General features: G+C 49.5%; 13 protein-coding genes across 13 annotated transcripts; 9 read left to right on the top strand and 4 right to left on the bottom strand.

Moving 5' to 3' along the window:
• Window positions 1-829: 829 nt before the first annotated feature.
• Window positions 830-2,667, bottom strand: BO85DRAFT_458895 (amino acid transporter; the record flags this gene model as incomplete). The annotated part of the gene is made up of 5 exons (XM_025661614.1): window positions 830-1,006; window positions 1,067-2,114; window positions 2,168-2,221; window positions 2,272-2,318; window positions 2,374-2,667. 5 exons carry the CDS (start codon window positions 2,665-2,667, stop codon window positions 830-832), a joined length of 1,620 nt encoding a protein of 539 aa, XP_025516679.1.
• A 238-nt stretch (window positions 2,668-2,905) lies between these two features.
• BO85DRAFT_519590 (uncharacterized protein) lies at window positions 2,906-3,489 on the top strand (the record flags this gene model as incomplete). Its single annotated transcript, XM_025665066.1, has 1 exon — window positions 2,906-3,489. One exon carries the CDS (start codon window positions 2,906-2,908, stop codon window positions 3,326-3,328), a length of 423 nt encoding a protein of 140 aa, XP_025516678.1. The 3' UTR covers window positions 3,329-3,489.
• Window positions 3,490-4,416: 927 nt separating this feature from the next.
• Window positions 4,417-5,932, bottom strand: BO85DRAFT_448774 (magnesium transporter CorA family protein). Its single transcript, XM_025660013.1, has 2 exons — window positions 5,154-5,932; window positions 4,417-5,097 (listed from the first exon to the last, which is right to left on the bottom strand). The coding sequence occupies exons 1-2, from the start codon at window positions 5,657-5,659 to the stop codon at window positions 4,512-4,514; spliced, it is 1,092 nt and encodes a 363-aa protein (XP_025516677.1). The 5' UTR covers window positions 5,660-5,932; the 3' UTR covers window positions 4,417-4,511.
• Window positions 5,933-6,413: 481 nt separating this feature from the next.
• Window positions 6,414-7,104, top strand: BO85DRAFT_448773 (uncharacterized protein). Its single transcript, XM_025660012.1, has 3 exons — window positions 6,414-6,541; window positions 6,601-6,744; window positions 6,798-7,104. The coding sequence occupies exons 1-3, from the start codon at window positions 6,519-6,521 to the stop codon at window positions 6,817-6,819; spliced, it is 189 nt and encodes a 62-aa protein (XP_025516676.1). The 5' UTR covers window positions 6,414-6,518; the 3' UTR covers window positions 6,820-7,104.
• A 633-nt stretch (window positions 7,105-7,737) lies between these two features.
• On the top strand, window positions 7,738-8,739 carry BO85DRAFT_396029 (RibD family protein). Its single transcript, XM_025656983.1, has one exon. It carries the CDS (start codon window positions 7,763-7,765, stop codon window positions 8,585-8,587), a length of 825 nt encoding a protein of 274 aa, XP_025516675.1. The 5' UTR covers window positions 7,738-7,762; the 3' UTR covers window positions 8,588-8,739.
• Window positions 8,740-9,923: 1,184 nt separating this feature from the next.
• Window positions 9,924-11,435, top strand: BO85DRAFT_370571 (uncharacterized protein; the record flags this gene model as incomplete). The annotated part of the gene is made up of 1 exon (XM_025655967.1): window positions 9,924-11,435. The coding sequence occupies one exon, from the start codon at window positions 9,924-9,926 to the stop codon at window positions 11,433-11,435; it is 1,512 nt and encodes a 503-aa protein (XP_025516674.1).
• A 2,164-nt stretch (window positions 11,436-13,599) lies between these two features.
• BO85DRAFT_519585 (putative aromatic-L-amino-acid decarboxylase) lies at window positions 13,600-15,501 on the top strand (the record flags this gene model as incomplete). Its single annotated transcript, XM_025665065.1, has 3 exons — window positions 13,600-13,648; window positions 13,762-14,692; window positions 14,745-15,501. 3 exons carry the CDS (start codon window positions 13,600-13,602, stop codon window positions 15,313-15,315), a joined length of 1,551 nt encoding a protein of 516 aa, XP_025516673.1. The 3' UTR covers window positions 15,316-15,501.
• A 1,002-nt stretch (window positions 15,502-16,503) lies between these two features.
• On the top strand, window positions 16,504-18,433 carry BO85DRAFT_513041 (uncharacterized protein; the record flags this gene model as incomplete). Its single annotated transcript, XM_025664682.1, has 2 exons — window positions 16,504-17,139; window positions 17,174-18,433. The coding sequence occupies 2 exons, from the start codon at window positions 16,504-16,506 to the stop codon at window positions 18,431-18,433; spliced, it is 1,896 nt and encodes a 631-aa protein (XP_025516672.1).
• Window positions 18,434-18,589: 156 nt separating this feature from the next.
• Window positions 18,590-19,277, top strand: BO85DRAFT_519584 (DUF427 domain-containing protein). Its single transcript, XM_025665064.1, has 4 exons — window positions 18,590-18,733; window positions 18,791-18,896; window positions 18,990-19,070; window positions 19,142-19,277. Exons 1-4 carry the CDS (start codon window positions 18,653-18,655, stop codon window positions 19,174-19,176), a joined length of 303 nt encoding a protein of 100 aa, XP_025516671.1. The 5' UTR covers window positions 18,590-18,652; the 3' UTR covers window positions 19,177-19,277.
• A 41-nt stretch (window positions 19,278-19,318) lies between these two features.
• BO85DRAFT_519583 (uncharacterized protein) lies at window positions 19,319-20,568 on the bottom strand. Its single transcript, XM_025665063.1, has 4 exons — window positions 20,347-20,568; window positions 19,794-19,851; window positions 19,710-19,735; window positions 19,319-19,621 (listed from the first exon to the last, which is right to left on the bottom strand). The coding sequence occupies exons 1-4, from the start codon at window positions 20,365-20,367 to the stop codon at window positions 19,460-19,462; spliced, it is 267 nt and encodes an 88-aa protein (XP_025516670.1). The 5' UTR covers window positions 20,368-20,568; the 3' UTR covers window positions 19,319-19,459.
• Window positions 20,569-20,998: 430 nt separating this feature from the next.
• BO85DRAFT_281112 (uncharacterized protein) lies at window positions 20,999-21,759 on the top strand. The gene has a single exon (XM_025655201.1). It carries the CDS (start codon window positions 21,067-21,069, stop codon window positions 21,604-21,606), a length of 540 nt encoding a protein of 179 aa, XP_025516669.1. The 5' UTR covers window positions 20,999-21,066; the 3' UTR covers window positions 21,607-21,759.
• A 58-nt stretch (window positions 21,760-21,817) lies between these two features.
• Window positions 21,818-24,194, bottom strand: BO85DRAFT_519582 (C6 zinc finger domain protein; the record flags this gene model as incomplete). Its single annotated transcript, XM_025665062.1, has 2 exons — window positions 21,818-23,088; window positions 23,140-24,194. 2 exons carry the CDS (start codon window positions 24,192-24,194, stop codon window positions 22,032-22,034), a joined length of 2,112 nt encoding a protein of 703 aa, XP_025516668.1. The 3' UTR covers window positions 21,818-22,031.
• On the top strand, window positions 24,182-26,325 carry BO85DRAFT_513026 (putative MFS monocarboxylate transporter; the record flags this gene model as incomplete). The annotated part of the gene is made up of 6 exons (XM_025664681.1): window positions 24,182-24,683; window positions 24,733-24,949; window positions 25,016-25,789; window positions 25,874-25,971; window positions 26,043-26,118; window positions 26,308-26,325. Exons 1-6 carry the CDS (start codon window positions 24,634-24,636, stop codon window positions 26,323-26,325), a joined length of 1,233 nt encoding a protein of 410 aa, XP_025516667.1. The 5' UTR covers window positions 24,182-24,633.
• Between the last annotated feature and the right edge of the window lie 38 nt (window positions 26,326-26,363).

Here is a 26,363-nt window from a genome sequence, read left to right as displayed (position 1 = left end):
TATATCGGATGATACCCCGTCCTATATCGACGTGTCTGGAAAATAAGCATGAAATAGTCGGACTTATCTTCTGGCGTTAGGGCAGGGGCACGTGCGGCAGTATCCGCGGGGGTCTTGGCGATCGATTTGTCGAACCGTTGATGAACAGGCGCATGGGCATTGGGAGGTCTCCGATTGCCGCGTTGGGTCGTATCCATCATGCCACTCAAGGCTTCAAAGGGTCACAACAAACAAACGAACAAGCAATCTCAACAACAAGCACCAGGTAAAATCATTACTTGCAAGAAATGCAAGAACTTTTGGAACAGTATATACAGAACAACGAGCAAGTCAACAATCTCCCACACCAGGCAGAACCTCATGTGAAGAGAAACCTTCCTACATATGGGCCACTAAACAAATCTCTGGTTGCTGGGGCATCGATCTGATCGGTCCATTGTCGCAAGGGAAATTCGGCACACGCACGGGCTTCGGATTGTCGCTACAGGGCTTCGTTCAACGGAGGTCGCTAAGGGATGGTATCTAAATGGGGGATTAGTAGCCAGTGGCGCAGGGGAAATCCAATACTCGCTGGGATGGCCGGTTGTCGCAAGGGATCCAATGGGTGGGTGAAGGGCTTCGTATGGGGATGTTATGTCGCAGGGTATATAACAGGCGCTGGGCATAGTTTGCTGCGGGGCTCGCTTGGGTCGGCATACGGGCTGTCGCTCAAGGGATCGATTCGTACACGGGCTTGTTGCAGGGGTTCGCTCGGGTATCATGTCGCGGGGGTAGATATAATAATGCGGGTGTGTCGAAGAGCGCCTCGGGCAAACACAATGGCCGTCCATCAGTTCTCTCGTCTGTCCTTATTCGATTTGGCGTCGCTGGGTAGGTTGCTTTCGGAGGCTGAATCTGCTACAACTGCTTCGGTAATAGGGCCATGGTAGAAGCGCTTGCCGCTGATGAACCAGTAAACCAGCGCAAACAGCAAGACAAACACCAGGAACACACAGGCATAGTTCATCTGAGGGGGGTGATTTGGTCAGCCCAAACAGAGCACGGGTATGCAATCATTTCCACTTACGTTGTCAGGGGTCACGGGACGGTCCGTGGGAAGAACGAAAATAATGCTGACGAAGAGCGTCCAGAGGCAGGCCCAGGCATTTACAAACTTGCTGAAGATGCCCATGTGCCAAGGTCCGGGTCTGAATTGGCCAAACAGCAGTTTGCACAGAACGGGGATGCAATAACTCCAGTCAAGAGCGATGGAGCAGAGGGTGAACACGGCATCAACCGCCGTGTAGGAGCCCAGAGCGATAAGATTAATGGCGATGCAGAAGAAAACAGAGATCCAGACCGCATAGAGGGGAGTGCCAGTCATGGGAGATACCTTGACCCAGACGTTGGAAAAGGGAAGCATGCGGTCACGGGAAAAGGCAAAGACAGTTCGGCCAAGTGACTGCATGGCTGTGAAGGTGACAAACTTGATAATGAGCAGAGCAGAAACGGTGAAGAAGATGGCGCCACCCTTGCCAAGGCTGTTATAGAAGATCTGTGCGACTGGCTGTTCCATCTTGGAGTTAAGGATAGCGTTCGGGTCACCCATGCAGAAGCATAGAACAATGTTGAACAGGAACCCAGCCAGATAAGTGAACAACATAGCCATTGAGATCGCCCAAGGCGCCTTAATCTCAGGGTTGCTGATCTCCTCGGTAATATGAGCCGTGGCATCATAGTCCGTCATGGTCCAGCTGACTGACAGGAAGCCAAACAGCCAACTGAAACCGATGGGCTGCCAACCAGAGGTCGACTCGACATGAGTGAAGACGTATGAGGCATCGTGTTTGTCGTCGGTCATGACCAGAAGAGCAATAGCACAAGCTACGAGGACGCAGACGTGAAAGATGACATAGAATTTGGTCATCTTTTCCATCCAGTATGTAGACAGAGAGTTAACCAGACCGGTAATGAAGGTCAAAGCAGCCATCACACCAACGGTCGTTGTGGTTTTGATCTCGTAGTTGTCCATTCCCTTGCACATCGAGACAATGGCCAGGAGCATCTGCGCACCGCCATACTCGGATGAGGCCACGCCACAGATCTGGCCAAGAAAGTTCAACCAACCGGTCACCCTAGACAATATCAACATTCATCCTCTGAAGCAAAATCATCAGTGTATCCATACCAACTGATCGACGGAACCCAATCATGTGGAGCAAGTCTCGAGATCGTAAAGTACCTGTCGCTTGGGGTCAGCAGCCGTCGTCCCGAGCGAACGGTGAAACTTACAGGCCTCCAGAGGTCGGGTAGGCAGATACAAGCTCAGCAACCGAAAGCTGCAATATGTTTCATCAGCCTCCGCACAGCGTATTGTTATATTGGACTACCCACCGCGATACACATGCACCCAGCTCCCGAAACAAGCCAACACCATACCACCGCGCTGCTTCCTCCCGCCTCGAGAGGGTAGGACATGGTGGTCATAATGGTTGCGAACAGACCACTGATACTGACTGCGAACGAAAAAGTGGAGAGATAACCGAACTCTCGCTTGAAGACGGGCTTGTAACCAAACTCTGCGGCGAGTTGAGTGTCGGCCTGATTCGTACCGGCGATGCGGACTTTCTCGAGTTCGGCGCCGTCAGTCTCCATGGCTGGGTTCGCAGCTGCTTTGATGTCTGCCATGATTACTTGTCGGTTATGCAGCGTGGTTGAGGCAAAATAGACAGGGCAAGCTGAGTTAGGAGGCGTTAACTGGCAGAAAATAAAGAAAACGAAGAAAAGTTTTAAGAGAAACCGAAAAGATTTTAAAGGTGCATGCAAGGCGTCAGCAACAATAAATTCGGTCTAAGATATATCCGGTTTAGTCCCATATCGGCAAGACCAAGTTGCGCGTCGGTGGGACGAGTTATAACGAAGCTCAATGGTCAAGCGACGCAGCGACCTGGTAAGCTTCGCCGGCGGGTCGTATAGAAGGCCGCTACGGCGTACTGGCGTCCCGGAGTTGCCCCTCTATCTCCCTATTCCACGGAGTCGAGGCACAGGAACATGGGCAAGTGGACTCGAGTGGATCACCATGACATCCCGTCTGCGATTCCTGGCTGTTTCGCGGGACAGCTTTCCTACACCCAGTTTAGCGGGTGCACCGGACCTTGAATCCAACGCCTCCCCAATGGCCAGCCGTCCCCCGCCGGCGCTCATTTCCCAGAGGCTCTCCTCGTCTATCGGTGCCCCTGATTGGTGTTATCCGTTAGCCACGACGCCACGTGGGACCCCCGATACCGCTGATGTCATCGCACGGGCCTGGGGTCCTCTGGTGACTCGGCTAACATGCCTAGTGTGGTGATAATAGAAGCCATTGGAAAGGCAGAGCAAATTGCATGTGCGCGGTGACTGAGTCGTATGAATCGTGGTTGCGAATTTACGTGATTCTCTCAGGTAACCTGGCTTAGAATAGGGGAGAGACGGAGGCAGTCTAGCGCAGCGAAGACATTAATCGGGCCGAATGTCTCGGTGGGACACTGTTGGATTACCTAACTGGCTTATCTTGCAGCTGGGAAATGCCATTGGCGGACTCTCCGATAGGAGTGCGTCTTGGCTGCAGTGATAGAAAGGCTTGTCTTACTGGCCAGATAAGGTGTCGGGGCCGTATCTTTCCGATGCTGACAGTGACTGACGGACACAGTAGGGATGAGCATTCTTTGAACCAGCACTCCCCTGTCACGTGCAAGGGTACCGGAACAGGCAAGGTTTTCCAGGATGCCTTGCCAGCCAGTCGTGTGTATAGTCCGGCCATGCTATACCCTTACACTATCCCAACAACAGACTGGTCGATATTGTCTAAGGTTTCATCGACATCGTGTCTGGAAACTATCACTCTATTGGGAAGGATTAGCTATGGTCCATGATAGAACAGCAGTGCTTATCGGTAATTGCGCCGTCCGCGACCGTGCCTTCGACCCTCAGTTTATCAAGCTCCGACACTAGTCTGCAGGCCCATTGGTTGATACCAGCAATGAGCAGGTACTCGTATGATCAGCGACCCGGCTAGATCGGTTTGCTTGCCCGTGTTCCGTCTGAAGCGCCTCAACATTTTGCGATGTACTCCACATGGGACGGTCCGTCGTTCCTGGCCAGGAGCGGGGACGGGGAAGCTTGCTGTATGAGAGACTTTGGTCGGAGATCTCGTAGATAACAAATATCGATTGAGAGATATGGTTATTGATCAGAGATAGCATGAGAGGTGATTAGACGATGACAAGTGTCTTGACAGACGATAAATTGGTAACGATGAGTTGATGGCAAGATTATGGATAGAGAGATGAGATGAGGTGGAACTGGCAGGAATTCGGTCACCTGAGACGGCGTGACTTCTACAAACTCCCCAAACTCTACACGGTCCTCAAGCTCATTACTATACGCTGGAACATGTTGTCCGTCGGGAGTATTTGCGAATTGCATTGCCCCAGTTATGCCATCATGGATGATTTGCGACCATATGAAAATAGTGCTAGGACCCGAAACGGTGTCTAGAGCAACCGCAGCCTCTTCGCAAGCAAGCAGCAAACCACGACAAATGCACACATGCACCCTATGATACCAAAGAACCATCCAAGATTCTCTACATTCTGTCCAGGCACCTCGACGTTCATACCAAACAACCCAGTGACCATATGCAAGGGCACAAAGATTGTCGCCAGGATGGTCACCTTACTCAAGACCGCATTGACATCGTAACTCAATCGGATATTGTTGACGCTGAGCTGCGCCAAGAAATTCGATTGCGACCGTCCCACAATTTCATCGAAATGGGACAGACTGGTCAACGTGGTCACCAGATGGTCTTGCACATCGCCCAGGTACACTAAAAGATCGCCATCGGGGAACATTGGATTTCTGTCCTTCGCCTGACAACGCTTGACGAAGCCATTTAAGACGTCGTATTTACCGGTCAGGCAGCGGATGAGCTGAGTGATGCTTTTGCGGAGGCTATCGAGTTGAGGAATAAGCGCTTTGACGTCGTCGACGCGGGCGATGAACACTTGATCTTCGATCGCATCGGCTTCACGTTCTGCTGCGCGCATGTACGGTTCGAAATCATCGATGATCTCGTCACTATTATTTGGCCTGTCAGTAGTCGGGAGGGTTAGAACGAGAAATAGCGGGCGTACATAAGAGCGTAGCAGATCCAATCACTGGATACGAGATGCGTGTCCTGTGTCCGGCGGATTCGGTCCCGGACTCGGGCGATGTGGTGACAACCACTGGGTGAAAAGGTCACTGTGGCATTCTTGAACACCAGAATGTAGAACCCTGAGGAGCCGGGGATAGACGATGATGGCTTGAGGCTTCGAGAACTCTTGAGGTCGTCGGTTGGAAGCAATGTTTGGAAGGAGATTAAGTAGTAGTTCCGAAATGCTTCAATCTTCTCGCGAGGTTCCCTGGTCGCAATGTCCTCTGCCGTCAGAGGGTGGATGGACAATGCCTGGCAGACAGTGCTGACCTCTTCCTCGGTGGCATCGCAGATGTCAACCCACCATGTGTCCGGCTCCAAACCTTTGGTATCGGCAGACAAGGTAGACTGTTCGATCAGCAAGCCTTCCCAGGTGGACGAGGTGACGACCTGCTGGGTCCGACAGGAAAAGTGGGAAAACCGGTGGAGTCCCTTCGCGTCCATTCTGTGAGTCCAGACTGAGCAGCCACATCAAAGAGGGAAAAAGAGCGACACAAAGCAGATTTGACACAATGTAACCACAAGAAAAACGTAGAAGCCAGAAACGGGCAGAAAAGGCGTACACTCAGCCCATTCTATGAGATAAACGCTTGTTGACTGATCGAACAAGCAAAACGTCAAAGATCGACACGGTTTTCATCCGTGAGCGCCTGGGCCGGAACAGGTAGAAAGCGAGTGATTTATTGCACAAGAGAAAGCAGGAAGAAACAGGACATCCACGTTGCGCAAAACCAGGGGTCAACTGATATTTCACAGAATCCAGCAGCAGCCTTGTAGGGCTGAGGGAGCGGGCCCCTTTCCCCTCCCGAGGAGCCAATAGTGGAGCCCCCGCGCAAGTTTTTCGGCTGCCCTGCCCAGTCACTTTTCGCATCTGGCGCAACTTGACCCAGCCAGCCCTCCTGGTTGGCCAGCCCGCGAGGACCCCGTGGACAGATTACGGATAGTCGGAAGGCAAGATTTGGTAGGATCATCGGGTTCAGGCAGCATTTTTCACGACGGGCCTTCCTGAATAGGATTAGACAATTCTATCTAAAGATTCAGTGTCTTTGGCGCGGTGCAACGTTTACCCCCGCTGTTGTGGCTCGGACGAGACCCGTTGGGGATGACGATAGCAGGCTGCCACCTTGGCAATGGCGCAAGCAAATGGGATATAACCTTGACATAAGAGCCTTGGCTTGTTTTTCTCACCTTCCAGGATCATGTCTTGATCGTTTTGTTCATCATCGAAGTTTGAAAGCCATCTCGCTCAATACCACAAAGGCCCTTTGTTCGTTAAAAGAAAGAACGCCCACCACTAACTGAGATGTCGTCCACCTCCACTCTCATGTAAGCTGCAGCACGATTGCTAACTAACTTTGCTAGCGAGCTGACCAGATTCCTTACAGATCCGCAGTAGGGGTCGTGTGGAGATATGCCTGGTTTCTGGCGTTTCGTCCATTGGCCATCCTCGTGCTGACGGGTGCAACCATATCCCTTATTCGATCTGGTGTCTCACTTTGCAAGGATATTCCCTCTATGGCCTATGAGATGTAGGTATCTTCTTGACTGGAGATTGCGCTTTCAGCTAATCTTGATGCCCCAGATTCATGTGGTTCACCTCCTAATGTGATGGAAAGGGGATGTGTTAATACGTGTATTACGTACTGGAGCGAAGGTATCTTGGCGTTGATGATTTGTCATGGTTGCATGGTTGCATTGTGTGTCTTATGAAGCGATACTTGCATTGCATATGTACATTGTATTGTTTTTCCTGCCAGCATCTCCTGTTCAAACTATGTGTCATATTCATTGGAGTTCAGTGTTTGCAAGGTAATTCAAGCTGCTGTGTGTCCAAAAAAAAAAGAGCTGTCATGTTGGGACTTGGAACATTCTTGAACATATGAAACCCCTACATTCTCTGATTATCACGCAATTTCAAAATAGAAGTCCTGTAGACCGATTTATTGATTGTATCACGACTGACAACAATGATTTGCATCGTGTGTGCCGGTTGAGGAGAACAGGGCAGGGAGAAGGCGACCGGAATTGACCGGTAATTGAAGGGGTCACATGACGCAAGTGTATTTCCTAAACTGGGTATTCCGACAAGGTCATCAAAGAAGGTACTGGATTGTTCACTTTTGTTGAAAGCATGGAAGATTAAGGAACCGCGTGAGCAAGTCTCTAGCACATAGCACGGTTCATCGGGATTGGATTCAGCAGTCCGCCTGGGGATGACATGCCAACTATCAGTATAGCATAAACATTCGATATATCTAACCTCACCACATTATCATGCGGATTAATAATTACTGCCATGCAAATTGGTCGCTGACAGCCAAAACTGGACTTGAAAGGAGCATCCAAAACCAACCAATCAGATGCGATGACTTTCGAAGCAAAGCGCCCATAATTCCGACCAATCAACAATCCCCGGAACTGAGTCCGCTCAAATCACAAAAGTTTGCCTGAGGCATCAGTAAACCCCGCCATCCAATCCGAGCTAATATCACCGATACCGCACCACCATCAATCCATCAATCCAACAATAACAGCAACACTACTACGATGGATAGCCTCAACTTCCCCACCGAAGACCGCGCCTTCTTGGAACCCCATCTCGCACCCAAAGATGGCTATCCATCATCATCATCACTCCCCTTCACCACCCTCACCTTCGCCACATCCCTCGACTCACAATTAGCTCTGGCCCCGGGCACGCGGACCGTGCTGTCCGGCCCGCAATCCAAAGCCATGACGCACTATCTACGCTCGCGCCATGACGCTATTCTTATCGGCGTAGGCACCGCCGTTGCCGATAACCCCGGCCTGAACTGTCGACTGGCAGGGGTAGGCGGATACGGCTCCGAAGGTTTGGCGGGCCAACCCCGACCAATCATCATCGACCCCTCAGCCAGATGGGAGTTTACGGCGCAGTCAAAGATCTTTGAGCTAGCGAGGAATGGGCGCGGCAGGGCTCCGTTCATCGTTACGGCTGCGGAGACGGCGCCTTCTGCGGCTCAGAAGGAGGTACTGGAGAGTCATGGGGGGAAGTTTATTGCGTTGCCGATGGGGGTGGGTTCGGATGGTGCGCATCGGATTGATTGGACTGCGTTGTTAAAGTGTCTTGTGCGGGAGGGGCTAAAGAGTGTGATGATTGAGGGAGGTGGTTCAATCATCAACTCGTTGCTTGAGCCGGGCTGTCAGTCGTTGGTGGATTCGGTGATTGTTACGATTGCTCCGACTTGGTTGGGCCAGGGGGGCGTGGTGGTTTCACCAAAGAGGAGGGTCGAGGGGAGTGTGATTGTTCCGGCTTCGAGGTTGACCGGCGTGAAGTGGTATCCGCTTGGGGAGGATGTAGTGCTTTGTGGGAGGATTAAGGGTTCTGAGTAGGGGTGGTTGGGTTCGTCAAAATGCAGATTTCTCCATTCAGTATAGAATAGATTGTTCAGTTATGATGCTTTAATTTTGTTCAGACTCTGCCGTTATAGCATCTTCACTGTATTCAGTATAAACCCAGGCAGTTGAAGATATTCGTCTCCCCCAAGAAGTTTTCTCTGCTGGAAGGCCTTGAACCTCAAAGAACAGGTTTTTGGCAATCCTACGTTACGAAAGGGTGTTGTTAACGTGGATACCTAATGCCATAGTAAATGCTCATGATAGAAAAGTAAAGGAGAGCAACAAGCATGGTATCTATGTAAGGTATGCGGCTGCTTGACAGCACTAACGACAGGAAAGCGGGAATGCATTTCCGGGTCAATTAAATGGACCTGCCGCCGGGTCCCGCATACATTTTTGACGTGTCGAATCTGAAGCGCTTTTCTGACTACGCCGGGGAGAGAGCGTCTTCAAGAATTTATTCTATCGGTCTCAGGGCGATACATCCAAGGCGCAGATTACGGTTGAGTAATGGTCACCTTTCTTGTGACTTCATATCCTTATCAATACCTCTGCGAGGGTGTCACCGGGGCTATGGTTGGTCATTGCTTTAATTAGATGCACAGTTCTATCCTCTACACAATCCATGTCAGCCGTCCCTCTTTTACAGATGTATGAGTGGTGCTGCAATGGAGACAGATATGTTCCGTACCATCAGCCGTGATCCTTTGCTTTGTGCCCAGTAATCATAGAAAATAACTTTGCGGCACAGCACATTTACTTACAAGAAAAGTTTATTGGCCGTCCCATTATAGAGAAAGAGGTCATAACCGTGAATGACTACCTTTTAGGCCCCGTGTGACTGACCTACGTGGATTTTTCCTCTCAAGATCTTGCTTTCTTTTCGGAGTCTTCCACAGCGCACTTTTCAGTGATTAAGTTCTTATTTCTGTGGCGTCTGGCACAAAGAATCCAGATTCTCACTTTTCCAGCATGTGACGACTGAAGTACTCCACAAAATCAACAAGCCCTTTGTAAGCTTTCGGAACACGCCAGAAAATGTTGAAAAGCACCGGTTCCCAAAACGGTTCATTAGTAGGCTGGCTGGTACAGGATCAGCTTTCACATCTTACTGGATGGTAAGCAGAATATCCTCAAACCTACTAATCTCGCAGAATAATGCTACAATCGGGGATTTTCCAAGATCCCACAAGAATTACTGACAACACAAAACCACGGTACCTTTATAAGGTGCTGTTATCCTATAGATGATTGAGCACATCTTGATATATCGCCACATGCCCATAGGCACTACGAAATCGGAAACGCAAGCATCAAATCGTTCGCCACGATGTCTGACTTTTTTCTTATGGAAGATGTCTGGAATGAGATTTGCGAGTATCTCGAGACCGGGGACCTCAACAGCATTTGCTTGACATCCCGCACACTAAATCGTGTTTTCACTCGCTATCTCTATCGAAAGATTCAATGGGATTGGAATGGCAAGATGTCTCGATACCGAATCATGTCGCTGTGGACAACTCTTGTCCGAAATAAGGACACACGCAGCCGCCTGTGTGGCTTAATCCGAGAGGTGCACTTACTGGGGCGCAGTCCTCCCCAGAAGACTCGGATTAATGAGAGTCCTGGGATTCAAGAGTGCAGTTCTGACCTGACCTCTATCACTAAGAATGATAAGATGCCCTTTCATCAGGAAATCGACTATCTTCGATTTATTGCGGGCAGTATTATTGAAAGCTCGAAGGACCGTTCAGATTGGTACAAGTCCATTGCAGCACGAAACGTCTACGCCATGGTGGCCCTCCTCCCACCTTTTCTCCATAATCTAAGGTCACTCAAGCTCGATTACACCTTCCTTGTTAACGGCGGACTTCCTGGAGTGATAATTGAACGCCTCACTTCTGGTGACAATATATATTCCGCAGAGTTGCGAAATAACTTTGACCACCTCAAAGAAATCGATTACGGAACCAACGCACTACAAAACAATCTTCCACGTTTGCGTGATAACACACACGTTCCGAGTTGTTTTTCATCACAAGTGATCCCAATATTTCGGTTACAAAAGATGAAGCACCTCAAAGTCTGGCTACGTAGCCATCATGGTCTTCGGCTGTGGCGGGTTCCAGGTATTCAAACGGACTATACGGCACTCAAAACCCTTATCCTGGACCAAATTTCAATCATGGACTGCGCGCTCTTCAAAATTTTACAAAGAATGAAAAACCTTCGCACTCTTCACCTTGGTATGAACAACGAAGAGAGCGGTTCTTGGGATCATTTTAAACCCTCTTACAATGATGGGGAATGCATTTTGAATGGACTGGAAGCATTATATGAGTATCTGGAGCACCTCTCAATCAGCTTCTCTAGCACACCATTAGGCCGGGAGATGACCAGTGACATCGACATATGGGATCCTTTATTCAGATCTATGATGCCTGGATTCTTTCAGGATTTTACTCGGCTCAAAACACTCGAATTACCGGTCCAGCTGCTTAATGGATTCCAGGATATAGAAGTGTCTTGTATAAATCGAGGCTTACCAGTAACACTGGAAAGGCTTGGCCTACGGTGGGACTTTCAATATGTGGGAAGGGAAGACGGGTCGACCTCCCATACAGTGCGCGTTCTCCAGAAACTGTTGGCGAATTTCCTTCGGTTGTCGGACCGTCATCGGCGGGTGCCTCTATTGCAGGAAGTGATTATCCGTCTGTTTATCAGCGATGATGAGCCTGACATAGCAGTAGAGGAATGTGACGACTTGATTGAGGAATTCAACATGTATGTTGGAGTTCGCTTTGATTATATGCGACCAGGACTCTGGACGAACGGACCTTGATGGTCGATTATATGTCAGTGGATAGAGGCCTTTGCTATCGTCTATAGAATCAACGCCAATGAAAGCCATATAAAAAGCCATTTCTCTAATTCTCCCTCCCGATACTTGATATTCAAATACGTTCTCTATAACAGGGATGCTGGGCGCGTTTTATTCTCCTGATTGTTGCCAAAATGGAAGACACATATGTCATCAAGTACATCTTTTCACAACATTTATATACTACACGATACCAAAAAAAAAAATGAGTCATCTACATACGCCTACCAAACTGTCATCATGATGCAACATTATGATTATGACCCAAACACGCATGACTAATTCCTCAAATCACCATACTAGTTTAACAATTAGTGAGTAAAAGGTTCATCAGATTATGAACTCCCCGATAAACATCGTATTATGTTTGGTCCTATCAGCAAATCTCATCGCATCATGAGACGTCCAAAGATCGACTTATTGCTGCCGACCAAGATTATAACTTTGAGCAAGGCATTCTCCTTCATCTTCCAACTATATTTATTCACCACCAGAATCCTTAGCAAACAATGAAATAAACTCAGAAACCCTGCAAATCACCACATCGCATATGCCTGCACCCGCAGCTTCGTATCTCGCTCAGCTAGTCAGCATAGCCACATCATACACTCCGAGTCACGCAAACACGAGACGAGGCGGAGTTATCCGCATGACTACACCCATCAGCAGCCTCGCGCAACATAAACAAGGCTGAGGCTCTACGCACAATGTTATATAACGAACTCTGTCCCTATTCAATTCACCGTGCTACAAGACATTTCACTCTCTACTTTAGACAAAGAACTAAAGACATATATATCATTCCAGCGTTAGACAAGGCATCATCCGACTCATTAAACTCCACATTCCACAGAAACAGTCTCAACCATAACATAAATACCACCCACTATTTCCCAAATCCCTGCAAAAATCAAGACAATGTGCTTCACCTCATCCTCTGACGAACCCGCTTCCCCGTACCGTCCTCGACCCACAAACACTTCTCGAACCGGTCAGGGAACATCCTGGTCCCGAAATTCAAGAACAACAAGGAGACGAGGCGGACGATACTATGGAGGAGGCTATGTTCCTGGCGCAGCTTGTGGCGGAGGGGGAGGTGGGCCAGGCTGTGGTGGTGGTGGAGGTGGTGGAGGCGGCGGAGGGGGAGGCTGCGGAGGAGGTGGAGGGGGAAGCTGAAGATGCGTCTTGATGATGTTATTCATTTTGCTTGGGTAGTTGTTCTTCTGTTCCACTGGGCCATGGGGAAGATTTGGTGATTGATTTGAGGGGGTAGATGTTTGACTATATTGTTTTCAACATATTTAGAGTCAAAGTGATTTGTCTGTGGTATTGATATGAGATACTATAATCTATCTTTATTTCAAGTTTTTTTTTTTTTAAAAAAAAAAAAAAATTTGAGTCGTCTATACCAAGGCATTGAATGGATGCATCATACGCTCTATAACAAAGCGAGTTCCTTGGAATCAATATACACGAGTAGTAATCATTGAGCAGTATGAGATGTATGTTAGTGTAATTGGAGCACAAATTTCGCTGCAATGGACAACCGAGCTTTGAGCTCGCTCGGAAGTCGGAATCGAGGGACGCCCTGGGAGCCTCATTAGCAGCCACAACATAGTCAAAACCCACTCACTACCTAGCAAAATTTCAATTTCAGAATACTCTCATTATTAAAGCAAACACGAAATCTTATCCTTTCATCGAAACCACCACAAATACCCAAATGCATACTCACTCGGAAAGAAGCAATATCCGACAGATACCGCCGTTACCCGCGAAATATCCGTCAACACCCCCAATAGCGCGCTTGTCAAACGCACATGATGCACGAGGAGCAATTTACCCGGACCCTGAGTATATTAACTCATTCCTGGTGCATTATCAAGATCAATGAGCAGCTTCCAAATGGATCAAAATCGTAGATCAGACGCCCTTCCCTTGACATATCGGAACACTTTCGGAACCAATTCCGGCGCCAACCCCACCGGCCTCGGCTTATCGATAAAAGAAATCCAGATCCTCATTCCTGCCTCCTCCGAACTCTCCGCTGAATTTCATTTCAGTTCTCCCATTCGACTTCCTCAATTCCCCCTTGGATCACGCCTGGAATTCTTATCTCTGTCCAATGGATCGCGAACAATTTCGGGAAGCCGCCCACTCGGCCATTGACGACAGTTAGTCCCTGTGCCCAATCCCTGCACCCCGCACTTCTCCAATCCCCGCCCGGATCACGACAAAAAAGCACACACGGAGAGAGAGACACAGCTAACCACCCCAAAAACAACAGTAATCAACTACTTCGATGACCTCCCGAACCAGCGCGTTCTCCCCACCATTGAACCAGGCTACCTCCGCCCCTTAATCCCGACCTCACCCCCCGAGAACCCCGAACCATGGAGCGCCATCCAGTCGGACATTGAAACCAAGATTAAGCCGGGCATCACGCACTGGCAATCCCCCAACTTCATGGCCTTCTTCCCCGCAGGTGTCACTTATCCCAGTATTCTGGGTGAAATGTACAGCGCAGCCTTCACAGCCCCCGCATTCAACTGGCTCTGCTCCCCGGCGTGCACGGAACTCGAGACAATCGTGATGGACTGGCTTGCTCAGGCGCTTGCATTGCCGGAGTGTTTCCTCAGCACGTCGGAGAACCGCGGAGGAGGTGTGATTCAGGTTACGGCGAGTGATACCGTCGCGACGATGATGATTGCTGCGAGGGAGAGGCGCGTGACTGAGATTGTGGTCAGTGAGGGATTCAAGCCTGATACGGTGGAGTATGAGGATCGGATGATGGAATTGAGGAGTCGGTTGGTCGCGTTAGCGAGTAACCAGGCGCATAGCAGTACGGCGAAGGGAGCGTTGCTGGCGGGAACGAGGTTTAGGAGTGTCGAAGCGAGGTTGGAGGATAACTTGGAGATGACTGGAGAGAGGTTGAGGGACGTTTTGGAGGGGTTGGATCGGAATAACCTGACGCCTTATTTCATTACCTTGGGTCTTGGTACGACGAATTCGTGTGCCGTTGATCGGTTCAGGGAGATTAAGGCTGTTCTGGCGGAGAAGGAGCATTGGAAGAGGATTTGGGTCCATATTGATGCTGCTTATGCCGGTGCGGCGCTGGTCGCAGATGAGTGGCAGTATCTTTCCAAGGAGTTTGCCGAGGGAGTCGACAGCTTCAATTTGAATATGCACAAGTGGCTGTTGGTTAACTTTGATGCTAGGTTTGTGCTTTCTCCATTCCTTTGCCATACTATAAGTTGCTAACTGGCATAGTTGCCTCTTCATTCGCAACCGCGAAGACCTCACCAACGCCCTGGACATCACCCCTGCCTACCTGCGCAATCACTACTCCGACTCCGGAAAGGTGACCGACTACCGTAACTGGAGCATGTCTCTGGGCCGTCGGTTCCGTGCCCTGAAGATCTGGTTTGTCATGCGCAGCTACGGTCTCACCGGCATGAAGGACTATATCCGCAAGTCCATAGGACTGGGAGATACTTTTGCTGGTCTGGTCCGCAGTCGGGCTGATCTGTTTGAGATCATCACCACTCCTGCCTTCGGGTTGACTGTGTTCCGAATTAAGAGCCCCAAGTCGGGGACGACGATGGTGGAAGCTGAGAATGGCGTTCTTGTTGCGCAGCCGGATGAGGCTGCGAACGAGTTGACCAAGGAGGTGTATGAATTGGTCAACTCTCGAGGAGAGATCTTCATTACTTCGACCGTTATCTGTAAGGTTTATGCTATTCGGGTTGTGAGTACGAACCCGGCGGCCGAGGAGAAGTACGTTAGGAGGGCATTTGAGATTTTGGTCGAGACGGCGGAGGAGGTCATTAAGCGGGGGTAGATGTTAGATACCACTTTTGGATGTTGTGGATATATTTGAGTTTGGCTGTAGATATGGCATTTGACATTGCATTCAGATAGTAGGCTTTGGGTTGTATGTAGAATAGCTCTCCTAGAACAATGACCTTAGATGATTCAGCGATTTAGACATCGCGGGATAATAGAGAAAGAAGCAAGCAAAATCAATACAACAGCATCATACATAATAATTTCAAACAACTCACATCTAGCGGATACACCCATCCTAGCCCATACGACAAAGAGTGAGCTCCATCTCGTTGACACCGAGGCGAATTCGCTCGTAAAGGGGGTTGGCAGAATTTTGGATTCACATGTCTATTATGGCGGTAACCGTGTCTGAGAGAACTGTTTTCTGGAAATGCAGATAAATTCAGCAACTGAACCAATAGTATAAAGAACGACACATTTCAATGGAGGGGAACTGCAGATGAAGTCTCGGCCAAGTAGATACGCCATATAGTTATGCGAACGGTCCGAGGGTACGACCCGGGAAAGTCAGTCCTTAGTTTCTTGGATGTAGGATTATAATGACTGTCAAATCCCTTGCCAATCCATTTGACATAAAGAAGTACATCAAGCTAAACATTAAAATTCACTTGTGACAAAGACATTAGCTTTCCACAAAGCAGAGAAACCGCGAATGGCCGCCCACTCACGGAAGAAAGAAGTTATAATGATAAAGTCATTGTGAAAAAAGTGACAAAGCCACACTATACATGCAATGGAAGATCCCGCTGCAGACCGTACATTACATCGAATGACTACCGTTTTTCGCAAGGGAAACGACGCACCAACCACAACCTCTCAAAGACATCCGCAGATCATATAAGTACTTATCACCTCTTCAGAAACCCAGTCTTTGTCAACACGTTTCATCTATCACCCCCTATTCTTCCTGGCCTTTGTAACGCACACAGCCAGAGAAGGCAAACCCCATGCCATGCATTACCAGTACTATAGAGTAGCAAACCAACATGGATGTCTCCGAATCATGTTCCCCTGGACGAAAGATATATAGATGTACATGATGTACCTCTTGAACAGGGGGATGTATCGACTGCCAGCCCTAGTTCCATCACCAGTCACTGCCAGCATCACTATATAAACGTCATTTGTCAACACACGCAAAATTTGAGGGAAAAAGCCATTTGTCGATTGTCTATTCAAGATGCACCACATCGAAGAACCAATCGCTCAGATGGAGGACTTCAACATGCTCAGTGATAGTGATATGGATATGGTTGATGGGTTGGTGCCAAATTCTGCCGCCTGTTGTTTCATCCCTACCTCCAACCCCGCTGATTTCAAGGAGAATATACCTCCTCCAGCAGAGGATGAAGGCACCATCGACGACGATGCTACCGATGTGGCTACCAAGGTAGCTACCGATGTTGATCTCAATGAAGTCATGGAGGACTTGGACATCGATCATGACTATGAGGCGTCCGAGAGTGGGGATGATAGCGAGTACAGTGAGGAGGATATGGACCTTGCAGATGGTGATAGTGAGCAAGGTGTCGATAGCGACTGGGGGGATGATGAAGAACGGACAAAAGCTGAAGCAGATGAAGAAGAAGACTACGATCCCGAGAACGCGCCCATCAAGAAATCCAGTGTTGATCGCATCGAAGACACCTTCGATCATCTGTATGAAAATGACGAACGTCCATCATCTTCTCATCATAATGAGGATGATAGCATGGAAGATCTGGTCTATGAGGATACCGAAAGCGATGATTCTGGATCAGCTGAGTCTGATGATGGAGACATGGAGGACATCTCAACCGACGACCAGGATGAACCTGTCTGTTGCATCTGCTCGAATATGGATATGTCAGAGTGAATCTGAGGATGATTCTGGGGATGATTCTGAAGACGACGATGATTACGTCGACGACGACGATGACGACGACGCTTTCCCTGGATGCGACTATCTAGGATTGGCCGACTATGTGGAAGGGCGCGATACGAAGCAGGGAAGTATGCATGATCTACGCCCATCAAACCAACCGTACCCAGAAGATCCAACGGCGAAACTACATGTGTTGATTAAAATCACAACCTACAGTCCACATACCCTAATTCGCGTCCCCGTGAAGCCACTGGCCCTTTCATCCAGGGTCTTCGCCGAAATCTTCGGCTATCAAGAAACCGGCGACGCACAGCCCAACAACCAGGCTCGCTGGGACGAGGATGAGCTTGTCTGGGTAAAAGATCTGTCGTTCGATTGGCCCAACCCCGCAGCTATGCTATGGGTTCTGCGGGCCCTGACCAGGGGATGGGTCGATTGGCCAGGATCTATTGAGCTTGTGTTTCTCAAGGACATCGCTGTCATTGTGAATAGATTCGAGCTACGAGATGCTATGAAGCCCTTTTCGGCTGCCTGGCTGGGAAGCACCTGTGTGAAACCAAAAAGATATGTGCCCTCACACAAAGAGCTTGTGGACTGGGTGTTGTTCATTACTTGGGTATTTCAGTCTGGATCCGGACGGGATTTCCGATATGCTACGCGTGGAGTGATTATGGATTACACGTTCAAGTCCAAGCCAAAAGACGGACTTCTGCCCAGGGATATGTATGAAGCTATTTACCAGGCTCGATCGGAGCTGTGTCAAAGCTTTGCGGAAATTATCCGGGAATACTTGGGTTTCATGCCAAAAAACGAGCAGAGGGGTCTCTGGGATCTCTGTGAGCATCAATCCTTGGATCCTTGGATATCTATCTTTATGGCCTTGGAAAACCCCAGCGCGTACAAAATGTCGCTGAATCGTATTCATCAGAAGATGAATTTGCTGGTGTTCGGCAGACTTACAATTGAGCCTTTATACTGTGCGTGGTGTGAGGGGACATGGAGAACCCTACAAGCCTGCGAAGATGAGATGCGACGGACACTGGGGATCGACTGTGATGGGAATCAGGTACAAGAGTCCGAAAAATGCGAGGGTACGTGCTTGCATCTGCCGCAGTTCAACTTCAAGCGATGGTCCTGGCCTAGTCCAGAGTGGGTGGGATGCAGGGCTGATGCAAAGCCGTGCACGAAGATCGATGGGTTTGACGCAAGTCGTGAAAAGGATGAAGACAGCATAGTGTATTTTTAGAAGGCGCCTTTCGCTGTGTCATACACGGGAATATTCTCTGTTTAGGTTCAATGGACTCGGGGAATTTCCCCGCACTTACGCCATGACAGCATTATTAATGCAACTGTATCACATCAGCAATAACTAGTAAATATTTCTCTTCCTCTTCTGCTCACTCTCTCTACTTGTTTCTTCAATACACAAGCACTAGTGCAACTCATCTTCCCCTCCCCCATAACCATGCCCCTCGCTAGAGCAACCTTCAACGACATCGTCCTCGCCGAATCCCCCACCTGGGAGACCGTCGAAGGGAACATCTATGTAAGCCCCCAAACCACATAGCCTAGATACCAAAACCGACTTACCACAAATATCCAGTTCCCACCCACAGCAATTAAAGATAAATCACTCTTCGTCCCTATCGACAAAGTGACATATTGTCCGTGGAAAGGAGATGCATCATATTACTCTCTTGTGATTGGACGTGAGGATCTCCCCACCCCATCTCTTCGTTTGTTTAAACTGCCCCTCTACGGAGACAAAATGATTGTATCGTTGCTAACAGACTGATATATAGCTACGACAATCCCCGGTGCAGCTTGGTATTATCCCAACCCCTATGATGCTGCAAGCAATATCAAGGACCATGTGGCGTTTTGTATGTTTGACCTATTAATTGTTTCTAAGCTAGGTGAAGTTGTGAAGTCAGCTAACAGCACACGGGTTCAGACACGACAGAGAGTATTAAAGTGACCGTGGAATGAAAGCATAGTTGAGCTTGATGTGGTGAATGGCATGTTTGTAGTAAGCATGGATGATTGATACAGAAGTACTAGTTTGATATAACATTCACATTTAAAACACGAGTACATTTATCCTAGTACGAAAGAAGCAAGCACTCGTCACTCACTACTCCACTCCTTCACAAGGCCACCATACTTCTTCCTCAAAAATTGAATGCCGGCCTCCGCCAACCTTCCAATCTTCCCAATCTTCGCAATCTCCACCATGCTTAAAATCCTGACTGAGATCGCCTCACAACCCGCGCTAAATCTCCACCGCCATAAGCGAGTCAATAGACATCTCTTGAATCTCCTCGGACATCTCAGCGGCCCGCGGCATATGTCGCGCCAGGTGCTTGCTCAATTCGTGTGTCAAATTGTTCTCCACCTCGGGCTCATTCAGCATGGCCGGGTTCTGGTCGACCCTCTGTAGGGGCTCTCTGAGTGCTCCTACTGAAGAATTAGCGGGGAAGGCAAATGGAATGCTGCAGACGTCAATCTTCAGGTCGACTTACCATCAAATACTCGGTGATCAGTGTTTCTAGGATAGTTAGTGTATTGTTATGAAAAGTCTGACCGGAATGAGGCTTCCAACATACCAGGGCAAAGTTCACGGAGTTGCTGTAGGGCTGTTCCGAGTCGTGGAGTCGTGTACAGCTATGCTCTTGGTCAGCCTAAGGTTCCCAATCCGACGATTCTACAACGCGGTCGCCGAGCAGTTCATGGTGCGGATAGTCTCGAAACCTCCAGTTGTGAGTCAAATGGCTCTCATACAGGTATCTCGTGGTGTGCTGCCAGGGATACAAGGGTAGATTAGTCAGGGTGACTCCTTTCCCGATGATCTCTTGCAGGTCGACTGAACCCCATTTGCATGCAGGGATCCAGCACTCACCCAAGTAAGGACAGAGTGTTCATCTACACGTTCTTCCCCGCCCCCAAGACCTATCTATGAAGATCCCCAGAGGGGCCCGACACGTACGAAAATCACTTCCTATTGAAGCGTCTGCTCATGCATGAAGAGTAGGGCACAAACAGCAATAGCAGCAGCATGCAATGGAATGCCCCTTACCCAGGCTTCCCATGTCTCTGCGCTCACCAAGAAGGCAATTCTGAAGTGTCTTTATCTCATTCTCTATTTTCTGCGGTCGATACATTGACATCAACATGAGCCATATTATGATTGCAGCTGGTGGCAATAAATTGGAGAATGAAGAAAATCGCACATTGAAGCCTTCTTCTCTTACTTTTTGTTCTCTCCAGAATGGGATACCGGGTTCATCAACCCAACCACCCACGTCTTGCCCTTCGGCCACCCGCACAGCGCATAACAAAACCAAAGTATGGTCTGTAACACAGTAACGATTACCACTGATAGATATTATCCTCGTTAACGGTCAATGATTTTGGGATTAACCAGCTGAGAGCGCAATAGCTGCATGATGGATGAAGTAGGTGTATCGCTGACCTGGGCGGATTTCCTTCCTGCTGCCGGCCTTCTATGAGAACCCTGCTGGTTCTCTTAAATAGGCCGTGGAGTCATCTGACTTTCACCTCTGCTAACCCAGTCGACCTCTTTTTGTTCATTGGTTCAGACGATTCGGGTTTTTTCTCCGTAGAGTAACCCGGCCATTGTTGTGCACGAACGAGAATGCTGTACACCATTGGGAATGTGGAGTCCTTTCCATGGTTTTTTTTTCCCCCCCCCCCCCCTTTCTTGGGGTAGGGATATGTTAGTAGGAATGCTCAGACTTTAGAGCCAATAAGTATATTATTCTTTTTGTTTTCCTCCCTCCCTCCCTTCTCATAGAGAGTCAACGCGCCATCATAATCTCCGTATTTATTACCCAGTCAACAAAATCAACAATAAGCACCATGCGCCTCCTCAATCTTGCCCCAGTTCTGTGTCTGCTCGGATCCACTCAGGCCATATCATTAGGCCAACGCTGTCTCGAAGCACTCAATGCCATGAGCACCGTTCCCGGCCAATACATCGCGACCATCGAGCGGGATACATGCAGTTGGGGCTGCAAACCTCGGCCAGAGGAATGGGATACAGTGTTCGAAGGGGTCATCCAAAAGGTTGTTGAAGATGGGGCGCGATACACTGGCATTGACGATCCCAAGGCGCAGGCTGCTTTCGCAAGCTACCTGAATGACGTCTTCCAAAATGTCAACAGTAAATGTGGTGATCGCCTCGGCGACGACAATCTGTGCAGCGATTCTCCCCAAGCGCTGGCACTGAAGCAATGCGTCGATGATAACGCCAAGTGGGCAGCAACGACAGCTGCCTTGCGGCTGGTGGGCTATTTGTCCGAGGACAGGTGCGAGAAGGTATCGGATTACTTCAAGAGTGAGCAGCTGTGGAACAAGGATTTGCCGAACAGGTCACAGGTCTATGTTCAGAATTGTTAGGGGGTATAGACTTTGGCTGATAGAGGTTTCCAACGCTACCTTTATGGTCCGCGGAGGAAAGAGGGATTGTCGCTTTCCGATGGGGTCAGACGAGAGACGGATAATCGGGCTGAAATGAAAGGAATAACTCGTGACGGATAATGGAAGAGCCATGTCCAAATCAACCTTTCGGAATCAATTTTCGCGATGATCAGTAGGGCATGGTGGTGAGCGGAAACGGAATCCATGGCAGGTATTTGCGAAGAATTAGCCAGGCGTCTATATACAATTGAGATGCCAAGGGCTTCAAGTAGAGGTCTGCAAGCTTGTATCTCTTGATGACGGCGTCGCATTGTGTAAAAGTAAACCTTCCTTCCATGCTGGAACAAAGTGTAATGACAGGATATGCTCTGGAGTATTACTGAGACTGTTTGGAATTGAACAGATCATCCCCGAGACAACTCCGGGTCTGTCAGCTCGTTCAACAGTTCCGTCCAGTCTGCAGTGTCCAGAGCTAGGTCGTTGCCTGTCTCAAGCATCTCGGTCCAGATGTCCTCTAGATGCCTCTCTTGGGGAACATCATCGGTGCTAGCATCTGGGGGATGTGAAGGGACATTGCTTGATTCAGTACTGAGAGGTTGGGCATAAGCCTGTGTATGACCCGGATGAGAACGAACTGCGTCATTACCATGTGGAACAACAGGGGGCATCTCGTCACTCCGCTGCAGCTTTCCGGTCCTCCAATGCTTTTGCAAAACGCCCATCATTGCATTGATTCCTTCTCTGACTAGGGCAGACGACTCTTGTGCCTTGCTCAGCATGCGGCAGGCCTCTAGCACTTCTTCCTTTCGTTTCTCAGCGAGTATATCGTCCCAGTTGAAGCACACGTCCAGCAATAGTATCACGGCGGCAGCGAATACATGATGCATGACTGACCAGACGACAGAGTTTGGCGGAGTATAGTTCGGTTCGTTTCCATCCATGATCCTCTTGATCTCCAGTACCTTTCGGGCAGACTGTAGACAAATAACATGGGAGTAGGAGTATGCCGGTTCACGAGCTCCTCTGATGAAGAAGTCACGATGTAGGCGGCACAAACGCGAGAAGAAACCCTGTTGCAGGAGACAGCCTTGCCAGGCAATGGTCGGGCGCTCTTCGTAAAGCGAAGCAAACCGCCGTCTAGATGATGGATCCAGCCGGAAGAAATCAGGTATTTCAGCCACAGCTTGATGGAACTTTCGGTCTAGCTCGAGGACTTTTTCGTATTGTGGCTCCAAGCCATGCAGGTGCTCGTAGGATGTTGCATCAACTACCTCTCGGCTGACAGACGCTAGTTTCAGACGTTGAAGGAAGAAGGACATGTCTGTTGGTGTGGAACTTGGCAGTGATACCATTTCGCGACGCATTGCACTGTCATCTATATTTAAGGGTTGGTTGACGTTCATGTGGCGCGGCTGGATGAGATACGTCCACTCTTGAGGGCCAGGGAGGAAGCCCAGTAGCCTGCAACTTTAGTGAGCACTTGGCATGTAAAGAGCTTTTAATAGTTCTTACCAGTCGAAAGACGTCAGATCCCACCAAATTCGTCTCTTGAGTTCCAGATCTACTGGATTGTAATCAGATCCCTCCCTCTCATTCCGAAACCGTGGAGAGTCAATGCAATGGAGCATAAGACTCTTTGCTTGGCTGACGATAGCACCGTGCACAAAGAGACCGCTCACAGACGGTGGAATGTTCCAGTTGGAGACATTATGCATGACCACCATGGTGGCCTGCAAGCCCACGAGCGTCGGAGACAGGGAGTAATGGCTCTGGATCAACGCGGCACCAGTAAGGAAGGCAAACTCTCGGCTTCGATCTCCTACATCGGAAGATGCCACCACAGTTTGCTGCAGACATAGAGAGCTGGCTAGGATGCCGAAAAGAAGCGCCAAATGGCTGAGGTCTACGGGCTTGCCACTTTCGATGCAACAGTAGATGCCATCTATTTGATCTTCCACGCACTTGGGGACAAGGATATGGTAGAGATAGTCGACGTAACAATGATAATATCGAAAGAGATTCAAAGCCTCCGATTTTGGGGGGACAAAGTCAACCAAGTTAACCGACGCCGGATTCTCGTTGATGGCAGACCGATTCATGTATGGCATTGACAGCAGGGGCCTTGCAGGCCCTGTCTCCTGGTTCACGCTTAAGTTGCGCCCTCTTACCGAATCGTCTAGTTCATCTCGAAACCATTTCGGGGCTGCTGTTGGCACCCGATCAGCCATGTGAATGTTCTCCAGCCAGTCCGCTGTGAGTAGCGACTCCCGATTGCTTGGCCGCAATGGAGCTTCAGTAGGTCCGGTAGGAACATTTTCGGCTCCCGGGGGCACACTTGAGCTACTCGTAGGGGGTGTCTGCATTGCGCCAGCCGGTGATGGGTTCGGAACCCTTGCAGCCTCTGGTCTCCCATAAATGCACGCCAATCGGCGGGCGGAGCAACCGCCGCATGGCTGCTGGCGATCGCATTTGATTTTCTTGTGCCGACAAGAGTCGCAAGACACGGGGTCCTGTCTGGGAGCGCGTCTGGAGGTATGCGGCAATTGTAATGCAGCCTTGCGCTTCATGATGAGATGCTGAGTTGATAACTTGACCAGAGGCGATTAATTGACCGAATCACGTGAGCATCAGTCTCCGTTCTAGCAACCAGTCATTTCCCTTCTGCACTACAATGTTGTAGAGAGCAATGTTCCGTGATGCTGAAAGAATTGTTGTCGGTTGTTTCTGCAGTGTGGAAATGTTGTTAGTGATGGCCCGCCGCCGCCGCCCGGAAGCTCCGCGGACAGTCCGAGCCGACCCATCAAGCTTCATACATGCTATCACAACACCATGAACCATGTCCCCGGAGGCTCCGGGGGTTACAATATGTATCCCCTTGTCACTGTATGCAGATGGTATATATGCGCTCAGAGGCTCTGCTTCAACCATGTCCCTTCAACCCAAAATAACATTGAGCCTCAACAGACACTATCTTCAGCTTCAACTTGTCAAACCTAACTAGCAACCATGGCTCACCCTAACGATGCTCCTTCCACCAAACCACCCTCCGAATACACGTACATCACCCAATTCCCCAAACAAAAAGCACATCACTAACCACCTCAGACCCATCGCAATAATGACCCTCCTCGGCTCATTCTGCGGCATGTTCTGCACCGTCGGCTTCGTAAACTCCTTCGGCCTCTTCCTCGAGTACTACAAAAAAGACCAACTCTCCAACCAACCCGAATCAACCATTGCATGGATAGCCTCCATTGACATCTTCTTCATCTTCGGGGTGTCAGTCGTATCTGGCCCTCTACTCGACACTCTCGGGCCACGAGTGCGTATCCACCCCACGCACATCCACACTATACACCCCATAACTAACTAGTAGTAAACGATGCAGCTCCTCCTCTGCATCGGCTCCCTCGGCACCATCTTCTCCATAATGATGACCTCCCTCTGCAAACAACTCTACCAATTCATTCTCGCCCAAGGCATCCTCCTCGGCATCTCCCTATCCCTACTCACCTGTCCCATGATCGCCCTCGTCGGCCAACACATCAAGATCAAGCGCGGCGCAGCAGTCGGCATCGTGATCGGGGGATCCTCCCTCGGCGGCGTCCTCTGGCCGATCATCGTTAACGAATTGCTCAAGAAACCCAACATCGGGTTCGGATGGACCATGCGCATCGTGGGATTCATCATGTTGCCGCTACTCACAGTGACGTGTTTCTGCTGTAGGCCTGCTGCACCTCCATCACCATCTCAACAATCGCAGGTGCAGCCAGAACCAGAATCAGAAAAACCCACCCCCTCCCCAAAAGAATCAGAATCAGAATCAGATACATCCCCCCTCCTCAAAAACCCAACCCTCCACCTAACCTGCCTCTCCTTCTTCATCATCTACTTCGGGATGTTCTCGCCCTTCTTCTACGTCTCCAGCTACGGCGTCGCGAAGGGCTTTTCCTCCTCGTTATCATTCTATACGATCTCAATGCTGAACGGCGCGTCGCTGTTCGGGAGGATCATCGGGGGCATACTAGCTGACAAGTACGGACGGTTTAATGTCTGTATTGTGTTTACGATTCTCTCCGGGGTGGTTTGTCTTTGTTGGACGAAGGCCACGAGTGTAGCGGGGTTGGTGGTGTTTGCGGTGGCGTATGGGTTTGCTTCGGGGGTGAGTGATCCCTTCTTTTTTCTATTCTAGGTGGTAGTGAAGATGGGGGTGGATGAAAGCTAATGGTGATGGCTATGTGTATAGGCTATCCTTTCCCTCCAACAGGCATGTGCATTGCAGCTTGCTACGCCGAAGACGGTGGGGTTGGCGGTGGGGGTTGTTATGGGGGCTACGGCTTTGAGGTATTTGCCCACTAGTATTCCATATGGTAGTGGTGGTGGTGCTTGGCTAACGGTATTTGGGATGGATATAGTGCTATGGCTGGGATACCTATCTCTGGGGCATTGGTGCAGAAGTATGGGTTCCTTGCGCTGTCGGTATACGCCGGGGTGAGTCTGTTGGTGGGTGGGTTGTTGTTGATTGTGGCGAGGGGGAAGCAGAGGTTGGAATTTTGGACTGTTGTTTGAATACTTCTTATATACCACCGAGGGTGTTGAGTGATAGATGGGATGTTGTGTGGTTGCCGGTCTGGTATGGTATGCCGGGTAGGCTAGAGGGTGATGATGGCTGTTTTATAGATTTGCTTCCATGTTTAGATCCGTCGATGCTGTATTAGTGCTAGTTACTTAGTCCT

Source organism: Aspergillus piperis, assembly GCF_003184755.1.
Source record: "Aspergillus piperis CBS 112811 unplaced genomic scaffold BO85scaffold_7, whole genome shotgun sequence".
Taxonomy (NCBI): domain Eukaryota; kingdom Fungi; phylum Ascomycota; class Eurotiomycetes; order Eurotiales; family Aspergillaceae; genus Aspergillus; species Aspergillus piperis.
This window is presented reverse-complemented; position numbering and strand designations above follow the sequence as displayed.

Coding starts and splice junctions, on each gene's coding strand:
- BO85DRAFT_448774 (XM_025660013.1), bottom strand. CDS start 5,659: ATGGACGCGAAGGGACTCCACCGGTTTTCCCACTTTTCCTGTCGGACC. Junction 5,098..5,153: donor TGGATCTGCTACGCTCTTAT/GTACGCCCGCTA, acceptor GCCAAATAATAG/TGACGAGATCATCGATGATT.
- BO85DRAFT_448773 (XM_025660012.1), top strand. CDS start 6,519: ATGTCGTCCACCTCCACTCTCAT. Junction 6,542..6,600: donor TCGTCCACCTCCACTCTCAT/GTAAGCTGCAGC, acceptor GATTCCTTACAG/ATCCGCAGTAGGGGTCGTGT. Junction 6,745..6,797: donor CCCTCTATGGCCTATGAGAT/GTAGGTATCTTC, acceptor TTGATGCCCCAG/ATTCATGTGGTTCACCTCCT.
- BO85DRAFT_396029 (XM_025656983.1), top strand. CDS start 7,763: ATGGATAGCCTCAACTTCCCCACCGAAGACCGCGCCTTCTTGGAACCC.
- BO85DRAFT_519584 (XM_025665064.1), top strand. CDS start 18,653: ATGCCCCTCGCTAGAGCAACCTTCAACGACATCGTCCTCGCCGAATCC. Junction 18,897..18,989: donor TTACTCTCTTGTGATTGGAC/GTGAGGATCTCC, acceptor ACTGATATATAG/CTACGACAATCCCCGGTGCA. Junction 19,071..19,141: donor CAAGGACCATGTGGCGTTTT/GTATGTTTGACC, acceptor ACACGGGTTCAG/ACACGACAGAGAGTATTAAA.
- BO85DRAFT_519583 (XM_025665063.1), bottom strand. CDS start 20,367: ATGGCTCATGTTGATGTCAAT. Junction 19,852..20,346: donor TGGCTCATGTTGATGTCAAT/GTATCGACCGCA, acceptor CCAAGAGCATAG/CTGTACACGACTCCACGACT. Junction 19,622..19,709: donor TGATCACCGAGTATTTGATG/GTAAGTCGACCT, acceptor GAGCCCCTACAG/AGGGTCGACCAGAACCCGGC.
- BO85DRAFT_281112 (XM_025655201.1), top strand. CDS start 21,067: ATGCGCCTCCTCAATCTTGCCCCAGTTCTGTGTCTGCTCGGATCCACT.